The 20114-nt window shown below is 42.0% G+C and overlaps 1 protein-coding gene across 1 annotated transcript in view; it reads left to right on the forward strand.

The window, feature by feature from the left end:
* The first annotated feature begins 964 nt into the window (after positions 1 to 964).
* The window catches only part of LOC147718278 (nicotinamide N-methyltransferase-like), a 69520-nt gene continuing 50370 nt past the window's right edge, over positions 965 to 20114 (forward strand). The window contains exon 1 of the mRNA XM_086966675.1: positions 965 to 1126. Coding sequence (XP_086822801.1) covers positions 979 to 1126 — 148 coding nt within the window. The 5' untranslated portion in view covers positions 965 to 978. The remainder of the gene's footprint in view (positions 1127 to 20114) is intronic.

A 20114-nucleotide genomic window follows, 5' to 3' on the forward strand; every position in this document is an offset into this window, starting at 1 on the left:
TATTTGCACAAAATATCACTTATGCTCAAATTCCAGGAGTGGGGGATAGAGTAAAACTGAACATGTATCGCAGATCAGGTTTCATTCCAGCTGCACACAAGGGTCTGGGTTCAGCACACACTGGTATAGCTGTGACTGTTTCACTACTGAAGCAGTTATTGGTGGCCAGGTCATTACTAAACAGGCCAAGGGTTATGTGCTTAAGTGGGACATTAGTCAGCAGAAGAAAGAATCCATAGTAGCACATCTACCGCAAACACCACTACTGATATCAGACAGAACTCTCACATGTTTCTATTTGGACCACTGCTGTCCTTCCAAATCTGACAGGGCTTGCAGGTACATCCCGGCGGAATTGATTTCATTCCCTAAATTTCCTCTGTGTTTTGCCGCTGGACTCGGATGATGCCCAAATTGGTATAAAGGATTTGCGAGTCTCCATGGGGACATATGCAATTGGCACACTTTCTGCAATCAGTGACATTCATCCTACATCTGTGGAAGTTGATTCTGGTGGTGGAGGGGACTTCTGACAATGAAAGGAGGAGCTGGAAGTTGTCTGCATAGGAGATCATGCTGATTCTGCACTATCCGATGGTGTTCTTGGATTTAAGTTGCCACTCTTAATGAGAAACTAACATTCTTGGGCCTGTGAAATGTTTATCAGTCTGGACTGTGGTGCTAACTGTACAAGTTTTAAGTTTTATAAAAATGAAAGCCTTTGGATTGTATTCATTTGTGGACATGCGTCTATGCTGTGTAAGGAGTTGCTCATACTTCAAAGTGTCATACTTGCAGACAGTAGAAACTAACAAGCAGCGACAAACTAAACATTTAAAGGCAGCTGAGTATCATTGTTCCTGAGGGTAAAGTAAAATTGTGTTTGCATAAGAAACCAATTTAAAAGTTAGATTTCAAGCTACATAGCATGGGTGCACATAGCAAAGGCTCAAAGTTGGAGAAGGTGTCACCAGAGATATGGCTTATACTATGAACCTGAAGGAAACCCATGAGAAGTATTTTGATCCAAGAACGGTCCTGGAGACATTTTACATGCAAGATTCTGGATTTCTTGATGATACTATTACTGAGACGTTTTCTAAATTCTTCAAATTCACCTCATCAGGTATATACTATTCACAGGCTTTCCCATTTTCAGACAGTACCTACATATCTAGTTCTGCTGGCAGCAGATAACTCTCAATGTGGTACTGGAATAGTGTCTAACATAAATAGTGAGTGTAAACCATTTGCAGTAGAGGATTTGCTGAGAGGTGTGTGGTGGTCACGCCCCCTTCCTCTACCACAATGCACCAATTATGGTAAGAACACTAAGAACAAAATCTCTGAATTATTAATAAAACAGGTCAGTCTTTGAAGAACTGGTGTTGAAGTGACCACACTTGAACAGTGAATACAGTAAACACTTATGAACCAATATGATGTTAACATTTATTTCACATCTGATAGTGTGGGTTTAAAGCAGAACCAATGAAGACTCAAGCTACATGAATTTGTGCTCTTCCTTCTCTCCTCCATGCTTTTTAACCTTTGCCCTCAAAACTGAAACATTATGTCAGGCCGGTGTAAGGAGATTACATGTATATTTATATATTTCATGTGTATTTTGTTTACAAATACAGGAACATTATTTTAAATGTCTTTTTTTGATGGCTGAAAGATTCATAATTTTCTATTTATAAAATCACTTTGGGCTATTCACAGCTTTGGTGAAATATGGTATATATGTATCGATAGATCTAGATAGATATAGAAATGTATAAATGTATGTATATATATATATTCACTCAAAAAACCATAGGTTAGAGACCATATATAGTTAGCTGGACATTTTATTGACATAAAACCCAATGAAATTCCATATATAGTTAGTTGCACTAACTATATATCGCGCACCCGCAATCCACTGCTGATGATGTCACATATTACATCATTCATGACATGGTCAGTGACATCACTGATGACATCTCAAATGACATCACTGATGACATCATGACACACCAATACCAGTTACTACATACGCACTCACTGATTCCTACGTCTACGCACACATTCACTCATTCACCCATACAATCACTCGTACATACAGTCACTCATTATTACAACACTGTCATATGCACTCATACACCTATGCAGACACTCACACACTGCCACTCATCCATGGAGTTACTCACACACCTAGTCAGTCCTGTAAAGAATCAATCACACTTCGATTTCCTCATCTATAAAGTTAAACACAGAACACCTTACTTTTTCAAACATATACTAACACATACTTACTCTCTTATACAATTACTGATACAAGTACACATTGATCTGCACAGAGTCACTCACCTCCCAGCCAGCCACACACACACTCAGTCTTCCATACAAATACTTGGGCAACCAATCAATAACCTATATAGCCACTCATATAGCTACTGATCAACACATGCAGCAGCTTGCACAACAACAGACATATTGATGCACACTTTCAGACAACAGTTTAGTCACTAACCCATGCATTCAGTAAGACACATTCATTCACTCGCTCAGTCAGTCACGCACCTACTAAATCCTTCATCCAGACACTTATACATCCACTCATTTTTCAATATGTAAAACATATTTAAACTTTACAGAAACACACAGTCACTGGATGATGTCATCAGTGATGTCATCAGTGATGTCACTGACCATGTCATGAATGATGTAATATGTGACATCATCAGCAGTGGATTGCGGGTGCGCGATATATAGTTAGTGCAACTAACTATATATGGAATTTCATTGGGTTTTATGTCAATAAAATGTCCAGCTAACTATATATGGTGTATAACCTATGGTTTTTTAAGTGAATTCATTGGTTTTTTTAAAAAACTAATATCTATAGCTGTAACATACATGTGGAGCTATATATATAATAATATATATATTGCAAAATTGAAAAGTGTGTATTCGAGACAAAAATGTGTGTATTTTCAGCTCTCATAACCTGATGTATGGAGATAAATGGGTGAATGTCTAAAATATGGTTATAGCTGATATTTAAGTGTTAAATCATGTGGTGTGAAGAATTATTACTAATATCATTAAGTTGGTGCCCGGGCATTGCATTGGAAGACAAGAGAGATATGACAGGGAATAGAACCTGAATAGGGAAAACTGAGGCATTAACAATGACTTCCCACATCGCGAAGCAATGGATGGCGAAAATGCATGCTTGTTTGCGCCAATTATTGCGCCATTAGGAACAGTTATGAAAATAGAAATGTTTGCCTATGCCTCCAAACTACTTCAAGTACACACTAGTTCATGTACAAGTAAACCACAACTTGTTAGTTTACAAAAAACAATTTATGTTTTCAATTTGGTACTCAGTTTATAGAAGAAAAATTCACAACAAACAGAACTAAGACCACTATCGACCTCATGTCTTAGCCATATAAAAATACAAAACAATTAATACAAATATGCAATAAACCAAACATGTGGTGAACAATTAGAAAAACAGTGACTTATTGACATATACAAACATCACATTAAATACATGGACCACAAAACTTTATACATTTGTGAAACAGGGGCTCTTACAGACATTTAGGAACCCGGGGAGAGAATGGAAATCAACGTTTTCAACAGTTAAACTCCCAAGACCTGAACAGGAGCTAATCAATTAAATTTCAGGAACATAGCCCATTTCTGCGACAAATAACAATGGCCAACTAGCCAAACAAGGAAAAGGAAGTGCCGACGCGTTTCGAATCCTGATTAACAACTTGCAGAATTCTCATCAGGGCAGTCTGGATCTAGTCCATGGGCACTATTTAAAATAAGAAACAAAACAAAGTGTTTACTATCTAGCGGGTCCTCTAGCCACTATTCTCAGGACAGTGCGATTACCATACAGTTCGTACCTTGTGTAAATCCTGCCCACAGTCAGTTCTGGATTAGGGGAAAATGTCGTCTAGGCTTGGTGGCCTACGCTGCAACAGAGTAATGGGGTAAATAAGTACTTGCCAGGTACACGGGAAGGGAATGCTTAAAAGCCATTATCACTCAGTTACCTGCGTTATAACTGGAAGCTAAGCAATGTCTTCGCCGAATGGGGTGAAGTTCTTTTATTTTCTGAAACAAGGTGACAGAGTGCGACTTAGTACACTGCTTGCTCGCTAACATGCTAGTCGCGTGTAGATTTTAGTGCTTAAAATAATCCACTTACTTGGGCACCGATCCGCAGTGACCTCAGTGGGGGTTCTGTTTTTAGGACCACGTTACTCCGCGCAGAGAGCAGTTAATTATCTGTGAGGGTAAGGAGAGGGGCACCGTGTTACCGCACTACTGTTTCGATGCTAAATAGATCAAAAGTTGCAATTTTACAATGTATCCGCATCCGCGCTAGTCGCGTGTGAATTTTACACTCTTTAGAAAAGTCCACTTACTTGGAGACCGATTCGCGGTGACTTCAGTGGGGGTTCTGATTTTAGGACCGCATTTTTCAACCAGAGAGCAGTTGAGTAATTATCTGCGAGGGTAAGGAGAGGGGGACACGTTACCGCGTTATTGTTTCTGTGCATGAACATTACAATGTTAGCAATTTGAAAAGTGGCCGCTTCCGTGCTTACCGCAATATGTCTACAAAACCTACGATCAGTGTACTTGCTCCACAGCGACAACCAAGGGGTATGAGTGTCCCTGGGCGTCGCCGGTCTTGAAACCCAAACCATGTAGTTGGTGAAGGGCCAATCAGATAAACGGCCAGTTAATGATGCATGCTGGGACCTGTAGTGTCAAAGAACCAATCAAGGTTTTTGGGAACCATTGAGGTGCATTATGGGACATGTAGTGTCAGCCAGCCTGCACGGAATGTTTTACGCCCTGTTTATTTCACTGAGGCTGTTCAGACCCTTATTTACGCTGTCAAACTTTAGGATTAAATACGCCTCCTTGTGCAACAGCATTGTATCCACATCCTGGAAATGTTTAGGGTCGATCCATGCCAATGTGGTCCATTTGAAGTCAGTCTCAGAATGGCCGTTACTGATGAAATGTTCCACCATGGGGGCAGTGATACCTTTTTTCTTAAGCCGGGAGCGATGCTGGGTAATCCAGGCATTAATGGGCTGATTTGTTTTGCCTATATATACTCTGTTGCATGGGCAAACTACCGCATAGACGACATTTCGAGTCTTGCAATTCGTGAAGCAATCATGCTTCCATCTAATGCCATTATTTACAAATGTGTCACCTTCTATGGTGCTTGAACATGAAACACAATTGCCACATTTGTGGTGTCCGCATATTGGTTTCAGTTTCCACTGTGAGCCAGACGACGTCCTGTGGCAGGGGAGCCAGGCGGACCTCGAGCAGTTCCATCTGTGGTTGAACTCTAGGCACCCAGATATCCAATTCACACTTAACTACAGTCCAAAAGAAATGACTTTCCTGGACGTCACGGTAGGCTCCTATGAGGCTAAGTTAACTACCTCCTTGCATAAAAAGGAAACTGACCGGAATACCATTCTGCATTATACTAGTTCGCATCCTCAATCTTTAAAAAATAATTTGCCCTATGGGCAATTGTTGAGGATCAGGCGAAACTGTACAAACCTTTGTGATTTTGACTCCCATGCAATGAGATTCTGCAATGAGATGGCAGAAAGAGGATACCCAAAAAAGTTGCTAAAACATTCGAAGAATAGGGCCAAATTCACTCCAAGAGAGACATTATTCGAAAAGAAAGAAAAGAAAGATCTGGAACAATTGGTGTGCGTGACAACATTTGGCAAACACACGAACCAATTGAAGAATATAATTCGGAATAATTGGCATCTTCTTGAGACTCTAGAGCATCCCCTCTCCAAACCCATCTTTGCTATGCGCAAGAATAGAAGCATAGAGCAACATCTAATCAGAGCAGACAGTCATATCACAGCACCCAAAAGCGACCTTGTCACACAGTGGAAACTGAAACCAATATGCGGACACCACAAATGTGGCAATTGTGTTTCATGTTCAAGCACCATAGAAGGTGACACATTTGTAAATAATGGCATTAGATGGAAGCATGATTGCTTCACGAATTGCAAGACTCGAAATGTCGTCTATGCGGTAGTTTGCCCATGCAACAGAGTATATATAGGCAAAACAAATCAGCCCATTAATGCCCGGATTACCCAGCATCGCTCCCGGCTTAAGAAAAAAGTTATCACTGCCCCCATGGTGGAACATTTCATCAGTAACGGCCATTCTGAGACTGACTTCAAATGGACCACATTGGCATGGATCGACCCTAAACATTTCCAGGATGTGGATACAATGCTGTTGCGCAAGGAGGCGTATTTAATCCTAAAGTTTGACAGCGTAAATAAGGGTCTGAACAGCCTCAGTGAAATAAACAGGGCGTAAAACATTCTGTGCAGGCTGGCTGACACTACATGTCCCATAATGCACCTCAATGGTTCCCAAAAACCTTGATTGGTTCTTTGACACTACAGGTCCCAGCATGCATCATTAACTGGCCGTTTATCTGATTGGCCCTTCACCAACTACATGGTTTGGGTTTCAAGACCGGCGACGCCCAGGGACACTCATACCCCTTGGTTGTCGCTGTGGAGCAAGTACACTGATCGGAGATTTTGTAGACATATTGCGGTAAGCACGGAAGCGGCCACTTTTCAAATTGCTAACATTGTAATGTTCATGCACAGAAACAATAACGCGGTAACGTGTCCCCCTCTCCTTACCCTCGCAGATAATTACTCAACTGCTCTCTGGTTGAAAAATGCGGTCCTAAATTCAGAACCCCCACTGAAGTCACCGCAAATCGGTGTCCAAGTAAGTGGACTTTTCTAAAGAGTGTAAAATTCACACGCGACTAGCGCGGATGCGGATACATTGTAAAATTGCAACTTTTGATCTATTTAGCATCGAAACAGTAGTGCGGTAACACGGTGCCCCTCTCCTTACCCTCACAGATAATTAACTGCTCTCTGCGCGGAGTAACGTGGTCCTAAAAACAGAACCCCCACTGAGGTCACTGCAGATCGGTGCCCAAGTAAGTGGATTATTTTAAGCACTAAAATCTACATGCGACTAGCATGTTAGCGAGCAAGCAGTGTACTAAGTCGCACTCTGTCACCTTGTTTCAGAAAATAAAAGAACTTCACCCCATTCGGCGAAGACATGGCTTAGCTTCCAGTTATAACGCAGGTAACTGAGCGATAATGGCTTTTAAGCATTCCCTTCCCGTGTACCTGGCAAGTACTTATTTACCCCATTACTCTGTTGCAGCGTAGGCCACCAAGCCTAGACGACATTTTCCCCTAATCCAGAACTGACTGTGGGCAGGATTTACACAAGGTACGAACTGTATGGTAATCGCACTGTCCTGAGAATAGTGGCTAGAGGACCCGCTAGATAGTAAACACTTTGTTTTGTTTCTTATTTTAAATAGTGCCCATGGACTAGATCCAGACTGCCCTGATGAGAATTCTGCAAGTTGTTAATCAGGATTCGAAACGCGTCGGCACTTCCTTTTCCTTGTTTGGCTAGTTGGCCATTGTTATTTGTCGCAGAAATGGGCTATGTTCCTGAAATTTAATTGATTAGCTCCTGTTCAGGTCTTGGGAGTTTAACTGTTGAAAACGTTGATTTCCATTCTCTCCCCGGGTTCCTAAATGTCTGTAAGAGCCCCTGTTTCACAAATGTATAAAGTTTTGTGGTCCATGTATTTAATGTGATGTTTGTATATGTCAATAAGTCACTGTTTTTCTAATTGTTCACCACATGTTTGGTTTATTGCATATTTGTATTAATTGTTTTGTATTTTTATATGCTAAGACATGAGGTCGATAGTGGTCTTAGTTCTGTTTGTTGTGAATTTTTCTTCTATAAACTGAGTACCAAATTGAAAACATAAATTGTTTTTTGTAAACTAACAAGTTGTGGTTTACTTGTACATGAACTAGTGTGTACTTGAAGTAGTTTGGAGGCATAGGCAAACATTTCTATTTTCATATTGTGAGGCCCTGCCTACCCTCCTTCCCCTTGGGCCCAGCCACCCTTGTGGTTCTGATTAGGAACAGTTAGCCACATGTTCGGGAAACAAGCAATGGTCCTAAATACAGCTTCCTTTAGATTGAACATAGCTATGCACCTTCTCTCTATAAGCTGTCTTGCATTCCACAGAGTTCAGTTTGCATCAACATCCTGCCAGGTAACCATCTCTGTGCTTTAATATCCAAATTACATAGCATAAAATACACAAATTCCTGTTCAAAGCTCTAATTTGATTCGCACCTGCTGTCATGCTATTTAACTTCATTCGTGTAATTTTTTCTGATTACTGTTATCATCAAAAGTGCAGAGGGTACTCTGAGGTTGTGCTACATTATTATGACATACAATGATGATGTATTACTTTTGAGGTGGAATTTGCGTACTCTTAAAATATTTAAACAATCTTGGTCAAACCAATCAGTGCAGCTTGTAAAGTTAGTTAAACTAAAAAAAGGGGGTGCAAAAAGTCACTTTTGGGATCAGCAAACCATGATAAGAAATCGAAATAAACCACTGCCAGAAAAAAAGACAGTTCAACAGACTGAATCAATCCAAATGCAGAGTTAGTTACATCGGACACAGTTGCACACTGAGGGGCAGATTTACAAGAACCTTGCACCACTTTCCATGTTAAAAGTGACGTAAAAGTGGTGCAAGGGGCTTGTAAATCTGCCCCTTAGTATAGTGAACAGACTAGACAAGGCCCATTGTCGTACCAAATACCACTTACTACATGACAAGTCATTGGAGCACATCAACACACGTATAAATATTGTTTTGTTAAGAAGTGGAGAGAGAAGTCTGTTATCCTCTGCGCATTTGCATGATTTTTCGCCCCCACCCTCATGACGACACAAGAGGAACATGGAAGCAACGTAACCATCAAGTGGGCAGGAATCCTACCTCGCTGTCCTGGTAAAAGTGTGTCCAATCCATGGCTGCTTGATTTTCCAGTTTAACTGCACTCAACATGGCCCGGAGTCGGCCCTTTCTCCCGTCTCGTGCCTGTGACGTTCCCAAGAAGCAGAATGGATAGGTCCGAGGGCCTGGTAACACGGTGGGGTGGAGAGGCCCCCCCCCCCAAAACAGTGCGGGAAGCTGACTCCTCTGAGGTGGACTGGGGCGCTGTGTTCCCCCAGAGAACTGTCCTGATCCCAAGGCGACGTACGACGAATTCCCACAGACACCCAGATCTCTTCTGAGCTCGAGACTCCGTCCCCAGCTTTTTATCACCTCAGTGGCCCTGGTCTCATGATGTAGCACTCCATTTTCTTGAAATTCACCCACTTTGCCAAAGCAAATGGCTATATTACGACTTAGGAGGTCCTTCCACAGCATGGCCACTGCGCCATCTGCTGAAGAACTACCACTGTCGTGGTGCACCCGTCCACCAGCCTACAAGTGTAATCCGGGTCAGGTAGGCGATGCAGCAGCAGTCTTGGTAGTGGGCTGTTAGGCTCATTGGAGAGCGTAACATGCAGCCCGCTGCCTTGACAGTGCCTTCAGCACGTTTCTGCACGGTGCGGCATGCATGCCACACCGTGCAGGAATAGGGATGCAATTACAGGGGGGGCACAACATGTGCCCACCCCCACATCCTCCCCCGGTCCAAATCACCACCACCCTTTTCATGGCAGGCTCACTACCATGAAAAAAGCAGTAAAAAGACAACTAAGAATATTCGTGCCAGTTGCAGACAGCCCACCCAGCGGGTTCCTTGTTCCTGATTGAGCGGGCAGTCTCAGGGCGGTCCGGATGCCACACTCATAATACTGCAGGCAGGCTCGCAGTGTGGCGGTGTGGTCAGACCACCACTGTGAGTTCGTCATAATCAGGCCCTAAGTCAAAAAGTACTGACAGCCTATCTCTATGGGATGTTTATTGATTTTACTGACATGAAAGCTGGTACTGTTGTTTATATCTTATTATTCCTTCATGAATAATTATTTTCTAAATCCACGGGCACAATTTCCTGAAAAATCGTATTTAAAATGACCAAACTTATTCTTCCTGATGAGAGAAAGTCGATTTGTTGCACTATGTTTGCTGAACTAATGTGTAAATCATTTGGGCAAAATGTTGTGATGTAACCATATTTCACAATTACTATCTTTATTACTCGCGATAAAAATGAAATAAAGCCTCAGAAAACTAGAGTGTGATGACATAATAGGTGCCAGGTGCTTCGAATGATCTTTCCTGAAAAAAATATTTTGGGTGCAAAGTTTTCCAATCTAATTAACGAAAGCATATTTTGTGCAGTTCCTACTGCACAATGGGTTTTTTTAATTAACAAACCTAAAGCTTTATTATGTGCAATTATATAACAATTTGTAATTAGGCACATCATGTTCTATTTCCGTGCCAAATTAGAGTTGCTTTTATAAAAAAAAAAGAATGTTGCATGCAAAAAATACACTGTAATGTGAACTTCGACCTAGTAATTAATTGAACGTTACAAAAATCTGATGCTTGACAAAAAATGCCTATGTTGTGAGAAGTCGTCCGACGTTAACAATCATCTTCAATCTTTGCACACATCATAATATCGTGAAAAGGCATGCTTTGGGAGCAGAAAGGACCATAAACACTGCTTTATGCGAGTAATGAAATGTTACCCTTGATGTGTGGTTTCATTTCACACAGCGCGGGTGCACACATTGAGACACTTGCTGGTGAGTAGTGCGCTATACAAGTATCAAATTACATTTTTTTGTGTAGGATCGCAGGCTGGCATTACAAGAATTGGCCCTAAAGGTCCCCTTCTCTAACTTTAATTTCATGGCCGTAGTGACATATTTCCACATTCCAGATGGGAAAAGTCTGTGGACAACCTAGGATATTGCTTACAAAGTACACTGCTCCATCCCAGGTGGGAGCTTTATGAATGATGAAGAATACTTAGCAATCCAAGCGCTCCTACACACAAGGATGGAGGGCTATTATGCATCACCTCGGTGGGGCTGACTTGCTTGCCAAACCAGGCCTTGGGCGCTCTGGAAGAGAGCTTGGAGCCAGGTTCGCGGGTTGCCTTGCCTCAGTGACAGCCTCGTACCCACTGCTTTCTTAATGAGAAGCAGGTGTCGCCGCCGCTTACAGCTCGCTGTGCCGCACAGCAGGAAATACACCTGCAAAGTATAGTTTTTATGACCCCATGCACATTATGAAACGGAGAATGGGGCAAGTAATTTAGTGTACCTCTCAGTTTCCCTGCAATGCCCGGCCTATCATCATACAGCCTATGGCGTTCCTGATGTATTCTTACTGCGCCTATACCTCATATTACGGTATAATATCAACGAAGCGCCAACATATGATAAAAGACGGCACAAGTTTCAAACCTCACCGTGTATAGTGGCACGGAGTGGGTAAACATCGACCCCATAGGGCAGGCAGGTGACCTTGTTCTGTATACGGAGTTGTGCTTATCGTATTGAATTCTTGAGACAGTATTCTACACTCGTTAAAGAAGCGCAGGTTGATGGCTTCAAGTCCCTCTTTCAAGCGCTGCTTGGCTGAGGGGAGTCGGTGCGCTATGCAGACTGTCACAAGGAATGGGCATCACCCGGTCTCCCCTCGGCACGGGAGACCGGACGGCCACAGCAAAGGCTTCCCTCAGGCAGGGGGAAGCGAAAACCACGTCCTCCCGGCCCCGCCCTCAATGCCTCATATTACGGTATAATATCAACGAAGCGCCAACATATGATAAAAGACGGCACAAGTTTGAAACCTCACCGTGTATAGTGGCACGGAGTGGGTAAACATCGACCCCATAGGGCAGGCAGGTGACCTTGTTCTGCATACGGAGTTGTGCTTATCGTATTGAATTCTTGAGACAGTATTCTACACTCGTTAAAGAAGCGCAGGTTGATGGCTTCAAGTCCCTCTTTCAAGCGCTGCTTGGCTGAGGGGAGTCGGTACGCTATGCAGACTGTCACGAGGAATGGGCATCACCCGGTCTCCCCTCGGCACGGGAGACCGGACGGCCACAGCAAAGGCTTCCTTCAGGCAGGGGGAAGCGAAAACCACGTCCTCCCGGCCCCGCCCACAACCAGGCGGCGGCCATCTTAAGGCAGCTCGGGCGGCGGCGGTGATCTCGGGTTGCAAAACGAGGGGTGGGCACCCTCGAAATTAAATTTAAAACATTGAAATGAAAGAGAGAAGCCCCCCAAGCCACCCCCCAAGCCCTCCCCCCCCAAAAAAAAATCGCGAAAAATCGCGGGGTGCGCGCACTGTGCGCGCTTATAGATATATAACTGATTTCGATTCTAATTTTCTCAGGAACCACTGGAGGGATTTACACTATTTTACCAAAAGCGTGATCTGCATACCAGACACTACCATTTTGACAAGTTTGGTGTAATTCCCTTCAGCGGTTCAAGCTGTAGCTGAGTCTAAAGGTCCTATGGAAATTAACATGGGGAGAACACGTTTTGGGACCCCCCTTTTTTCTCAGCCCCCACTTGACGAATCCCCCCCAAACTTTCAGGGAAGGAGCGGAGCGAGCCATCTTCTTTGAGAAATTTGCGAAGATTCATCAACCAGGGCCAAAGTTATTCCCAATAGAATGTTGGGGATTTCCTATGGTAAACCGTCCTAACTATATATACCTACTGGCGACGGCCAGTAGGTAATATATATATATATCCACACAACGCCTTCCTTACTTCCAGAAAAGCACACCAACCTCTGATGGGGGTTGAGAAAAATGCTTTATTTCTTTGTGAGAATGAACAGGTAAAGAGCACCCAACGCGTTTCTCCTCCTGCGAGGCTTGATCACGGGTGGAAAAGTCTCTGCATATGGCTGCCTGCAGGAATTACACTTCATTTAGGCCTTCTCCCAGAGTTCAATTGCACACAGGTGAGTTCCTTTTTTTTCAAACTAAACAGCAGCATGGTGAACCTTATCGATACTCACATTCACACAGTTGCTGCTTTGAAGTCTAAAATGAAAACAGTGTGCAAATGAAAGTTTGTTTTTAAACCTGTTGAAAATACAACTGTTTTCCTCGCATTTCATTTTCAACACACCTTCCATCTGCCAGTGGAAAAATCCGTCTTGCTTCCCTTGCCTCTTCACCAACGATTTTCATGTTGAACAATGTCTGTGTTTTATCATTGAGGTGGCGAGGCGGGCCGCGCTCACTGAAATATAAACACCACAAAAGTGCTCCGATAAATGAGCCACAGATCCTGCAGGGTGGGTCAGTGTAGCGGGACCGGAGCCACGTTATAGTTAGGAATTAGCATTTAAAAAACCTTGGAAATTCACGGAAAAAACCATAGGTTTCACACATCTTATAGTTAGCTTGGCATTTCACTCATACAAAACCATTGAAATTCCCCTGTTACAGTTAGTTCAGTTAACTATAATTCGCGTGCCAGCAATGCACTGATAATGATGTCACATATTACATCACTCATGATATCACTGATGACATCTCAAATGACATCACTGATGACATCATCCAGTGAATGTGTGTCTTTCTGAAAAATAAATATGTTTTATATATGTATATCTAAACGTCAATGGAAGAATAAATGGGTAAATAAGTGTCTATCTAAATGGATGTTTTTTTTGTAAAAATGATTGCATAACTGACTTATCAATTGTATCTTAGTGAATATATTTTTTAGCGAGTAATGTTTAAATATGTAAATCTCTGTATCAGTGTCTCACTTTGTCTATAAGTGGCTGCATGGGTTGATGAGTAGCTACTTGAGTGTCTATATGGGTTATTAGTTGTTTTTTTGAGTTTCAGTATCTGTATGGTTCGGTGGGGGGTATTACTTAGCGATAGAGGCACAAATGAATGACTCACTGTTTGTATGTGTTTTGAAGACATCATGTGTGCAGGACTGTATGGGTGGATGAGTGAGTGTATCGGTGTGTTAGTGAGTGAATGACTGTCTCAATAGTATCTTTATGAGTAACTACATATGTTTTAATCTAGTATATGTGAGAGTGAGAGATTGGAAGAGTTCCTGTATAAATAAGTATATGTTTCTATAAGTGATTGTTTAAGAGAGTAAGTATGTGTATGTTTCTGTAAAAGTAAGTATAGTGGGGTGTGTATAGCTGTATATGCAAGTAAATGGATGTTTGATAGTTTATTTGCATGTGTGAGTATGTGTGTGAGTAACTCTATGTACGAGTGTAGGTGTGTAACAGGATGTATAGGTGTATGAGTACATATGATGAGTGAATTAGTTAGTTAGTTTACATTATGATGATTTGAAGAATAAAAAGAAAAGAAGATTCTCAGATTCTGAAGGATTTTGACAGATTTTTTCTGTCCTGTTTATTTACTGACACTTAATATATTGCTTGTTGGTGATTATTAGATTGCCTAGTTGTATTATTGCTATCTAGGATGGTGCACAATTTACCCAGCTCTTTTTTCTTGACATATATAGATATATAGTATTGTGTACCATTCCTTGTGATAAACGTGTTACTATATTGCTATGGTATCCCTTAATAAAAATGTATATTTTTAAAAGAGTTAATCATTAATTTTTTTTTTTTTTTTTTAAATTTTTTTTTTTGTCCTCATCTGCCTTACCCTTTAGACGGATAATGCCAACCACCTTGCACGCCATTGCTGACGTGATGACTTATATTGGTGGGAGAGATATTCCGGCTTTAATAGTTAGGGGTGCGTTCTTTTGACTCCATCTAGGTTTGTTTCAACCTGCCGGACCTTACTCGGAACTGTCCTGGCCCTTGATCCAAAGGAGTGTAGATGGCATAATCATCGGACCCGGGGAAGAAAAAAAAAAAAAAAAAAAACCCCGGATCATCTCCAGTTGGTCAGGAAATCCCAGAAAGCCAACTTGTTCTTACTTACAGATCTTTTAAGGTCTCTTTTGGATGTCTCATATAAGGATGTGAGCCATGAACAGTGTAGAGGAGGTGTCTTCAGAGTTAATCATTCATAAAACAATCTCGTTCAATGTACACATAAACAAAATTATAGCAATCCTCTCCAAAAATATGTATTGTTCTTTTCAGGACAAGCACAGAAACAGTTCCAGTACTATACTTCACAGAGCAGCTTTTCAGTTGTGGATTTTCTGCAATAAAAGATAGCTTTAGATGTTGACTGTTAACGAGGTTTGTAGACAAACAATATGGAAGAGGAATTCTAACATCTGAAGATAATGTCAAAGTGGTAAGCTCAGTGCTGTGATGCTGTCAATCATTCTGTATCACCAACCCTTTTCATTTCCTTCTTCAGTGTCAGTAGTTCAGCCAATGTTCAGAAAAACATTCATGTACTACCAAATGTGCTTCGGGGGAGAATTGAACCACATCTGTCTTCTTACTAAACATGTGTAAGCATTGTAGGGTCCAGATTATTCCTAACTGTCCTGTTTTGGGCATCATCTTCAACATGCTAGAGCCTATCAGCAGAATTGTTAGGAAATATCATTTTTACACTGATTTCCAATCAGGAATCACTGTTGATATGAGCTGCACAATCCATACTGATTGAGAAAAGGTCATTTGAAAGTTACTGACAGATCGCACATGCAAGAGAACTAATGACTATGAGGTGATCTGCTAGCAGATCTCAGAATCCTTGTCGCAAACCGTTACTGTCTGAGTCTCCATGCAGACGTCACTCATATTTTTAAGATATGAATCAGCTAAAGCTGTAGAACTGAGTCACAAGAAAACAGTAAAATAAATGTTTAAAAAGAAAAAAAAAGGGGCAGGGTAGATACACTCTGACCCCGTAGGCCTGTTCAGGAGGCATTGTCTTATTCTTAATCAACCGCTGTGCCCCGGTATCCCTGGGGACCGCCACCTCTCTGGGGCTTCTTTTGAATTAATCTTTGAGGGGACCCCCACAACCCAAGGCTTTTCGGAAATATGCATTGGGCACCTGGCCCCCGCTGCCTTGGGGACCCCCATCCCTGGGGCTTAACCATCGGGTATTTTTTTTATTTTTTTATTAAACCCGTGTGGGGGCTCAAGCTCCACCATATGCCCTGGGGACCACCACCTCCCCGCACCATCAATATTGTAAATTAGGAGGTACATTACCTCCCCAGGGCAATATAAAACAGGGAGGGGCTGCTTGGCCCCCTTCCTGGAGCTCTTGATGGCCCTGGTGACTGCCACTCCCCAGGGCCGGCTCCTGCAATGTCCCGGGGTGCCAACCCCTGGGACACTGCTGTTTGCTATGGCAGGGCGTGAGCTGTGGGGCTCCCGCCCTGTCATTGCAAACTCTGGTTTGGATTTTGGAAGCAAGAGCAGGTTTCCTACACTCGCTTCCAAAATTCAAAGCAGATTGCTTTACCAAATGATGAGCTTCATGTTAGCAGTTCCCCATGTGGAAAAGCAAAGTTGCAGGAGACAGGGAGCCGGCAGGACCATAGGGGCATTGGGGCTAAGTATGAGCGGAAAATCCGTTCCGCTCGCGGATTTTGCGAATTTTCGGTAAATTTGCGATCCGCAAATTTACCGAGAATTCGCAAATCCGCGAGTGGCGGATTTTTCCGGGGGCAAAAGTTGAATCCTGGCCTGTTGTAACTATTTAAGGATGGCGCCGGCAAGCTGCCAGCGCCATCCTAAAATAGTTACTAAGTTAGCTTCAACAGGAAGCTCTAATAGATAAAATCGAGCAGGTGCTCATTCATCAGCCCAAAAACAGTCGTGAGCGTTGTCGAGGCAGGTGTGCCTTCTTCACAAATCTACCGTAGAAAATCAGCTGTGATGCTGGATAGAGGCTTTTGCATCCGTGACTTTCACAAGCACAATACCCGTGCTGTTTCTGTGACCAGGAGCTTATTTCTCCTCATCTGCTGAACTGATCTTTCTCTGACCTTTTATACACACTAGAAGCATGTGTGAACTCACATGGTCACCCTGCCCGTTTGGCCCAGCCCACGCACTCGCGGTGTGCACCGTCTTCCCGCCATTCACCCACTATGATGGACAGCTCACTCAAGGGACCCCTGCGCCCTTCGGGGCGATTGCATAGTAACACACACATGGTCGCTCGAACTAGTTGATGCTCAAATTCAGTGACTCATTCATTAGCCCAAAAACAATCATGAGCGTCTTCGAGGCTGGACAGGTGTGCCTCTTCCCAAATCTACCGTGGAAAATCAGCTGTGATGCTGGGTAGAGGGCGGCCTTTGCATGGTCGCTCGAACTAGTTGATGCTCAAAATCAGTGACTCATTCATTAGCCCAAAAACAATCATGAGCGTCTTCGAGGCGGGACAGGTGTGCCTCTTCCTAAATCTACTGTGGAAAATCAGCTGTGATGCTGGGTAGAGGCCTTTGCATCCTTGACTTTCATGAGCGCAATCCCCGTGCTGTTCCTGTGACCAGGAGCTTCTTTCTCTTCATATAATTGTGTTCGCACGGGTTGCTGCAAGTTCGCACGCGTTTTATACAATTTCGCAATTTGCGAAATTGTACAAAACCCTCGCGAACTTGCAGAAACCCGTGCGAACATAAAAAAAATCCGCAAATTCGCGAGAATTCGCGGATTTTGCGGATTGCGAGTTCGCAAATCTGCAAAATCCGCGAACGCGAGATTCGCAAAATTCGCCCATACCTAATTGGGGCTCCCCCTACGGTCCCTAAAAATGAGGATGGGGTCCCCTGGTGAATATAAATTAATGTAAGTAGAGTTTTTCTGGAGAAAACAATTGGAGTTCTGACCCTAGTGTGATGCTCAGTGTGGCCCCCAAATGTGAATGCCGGACCCCTAGCGTGAATGTGATGGGTGTGCGGCACTCTGCGTGGCCCCTATTGTTGATGCAATGGTGCGCAGTGCTCGGCGAGGCCCCCTGATGTGAGCACGATTTGTTCGCAGCTCTAAGTCATGCTGGGTGCGCAACTCCAAGCAAATATAATTACGATTTTTTTTTATATAAACCTAGTTTATATCTTGGGTTATTGGGTAGCTCTAAAAAGAGCCCTTGTGTTTATTATGAGTTTCTTGCAGCTACATGTAAGTGCGGATGCAGAGCTTTAGGTTGTTGAGAAACACTCTCCTTCATCAGTGAAATGTACTCCTTTTCACCTGTAGATGCCCTCCATATGGAAACATAGATTGTTGTTATATATGGAGCCCATTTTATGGTCTCTGAGGTAAGCAGAAACATCTTTATTGGCATTTATTCAGGCTTTCTCAATCTGAGGACAACATTGTTAGGAGCACTTCCATTCCTGTCGTTGGCATATGTTTGAGTATCCAAAGGCAGTTTGGGGAAAAATCAACATCAATTCTGGAAAGGTGTCCTTCATTAGCAATTCCAGACCAATCCCAGTCAATGTGCCTAAGTCATTGCCACCAGAGTACACAATCATTGAAGATGAAACAATGTTTGTAAGTTACTGTAGAAAGGATAAGGTCATGTTTTGTTTCCATTGCAATATTGCGTGGTGAACTTGAAAATATGATGAACTTGTGACCTGTCAGTTAAGTTGAATGTTACATAACCTGTTGCTATGGAAACTGACATTAAGCAGAAGGGGTGAAGAAGTCAGTTGATAATGGTTATTATCTATGACCAATTGAATTGTGTTTTACAATTTGAAAAACGCTGGGAAGCAATGTAATTTGTTGCTTATGTGTGTTTGTATGGAAAAGGAGAGGAAACCATTGCTATTACTGGTTTTACCTTGCAGAAACTGGGTATTTATATTGACTGTGTATAAAATAAAATCATGTCTGAGTGTGTGAGATTTTTTATTCCACAGATTTATTGGCAAGTTGAGTTATATATTTTTATTAAAAAAATATTTTACATTATTCTAAATCTGTGTTGTTTGATATATATTATCAAATGTAGAGATGTATATTAGAATTAGTTTAATTGTACTTGAAACAGTTTGTACAATAATATATATATTTTAGCGCTGTTCAAATGTATAGCTGAATACTGCTTCATATTTTTAGATACTTGTTTGAAGATGCTGTACAATGTGTATTTTGAAAGATTTTCATATAAGGTGTAGTTTATTAGGAATATTTTTTTTTCTCTCTACAAAGGTATAGTTTAATGATACTGCATAAATATACATTTGGTAAAGATGCAGCACAACAGATGATAAGATAAGATGTTATTAATTAGGTTTCCGGTGTTAGTTAATACAGAAGGTAAAGTTCAAATATGGCATATTATTAATGATAGAATTGTGAAATAAGGTAGAGTCACTTCGTTTTTTTTTTCTCGCAGTTTAACCAAAGATGTAGTTGAATGATGCCACATATTTTAGATACAAAGTTGAAGATATATGTTGTTTTGAAAATGTTCAATAAATGTGTTGTTAATTGCTCTTTTTCTTAAGTCTGTTCTGAGGTATAGTTTAATGATGTTGCATATTTGTAGAATATATGGTCTAGACGTAATTAAAATGTAAACCACCATATATTACACTTTGTGTCTTGTTGGACTTATCTTCTTAACTAGATAGTATGTAATGAGTTATCAATGTGTTCAGATATTATTTATACAGTTGTATATGTGCTTAGTGAACTCATGGAGTGACCCAGGCACTAACGCATGCACTTCTACATTCCTTTGAGTGCTTCCTATACAGTTTAGTAACCTCCCTGTTACTACCTATGCACTCCTCCAAAATACCCAGCAAGTCCCATGTCCTTGTGCAACCACTCTACCAAAACACAAGCACTTATACATTCACCATGCACAGTCCTTTTAGCACAATAAGTATCCATTCACTATCCATGTACTCATGCCATGACTCAGACTCTAACACATGCAGCATTACAATCACATGTGCACTATCTATGCAGTCCTCTAATCACCTCCACACTACTGATTCAACCCTCCAATTACCCAGGTAGTACCCATGCAGTCCAGCAATCACACTGTCACTCTATGTGAACTCCTCCAATCATCCAGCCATTGCCATGTCCTTATCTAATCACTGCACCAAAACCCAAGCACTCATAAATTCACCATGCTGTCAACTTGAAGCATTCTAAGTATCCAGTCACTATCCATGTACTTGTACAATGGCCCAGGCACTAACACGTGCAGTGCTACAATCCCATGT

This window comes from Lissotriton vulgaris, chromosome 4_1 (genome assembly GCF_964263255.1).
Source record: "Lissotriton vulgaris chromosome 4_1, aLisVul1.2, whole genome shotgun sequence".
NCBI classification, from domain to species: Eukaryota; Metazoa; Chordata; class Amphibia; order Caudata; family Salamandridae; genus Lissotriton; species Lissotriton vulgaris.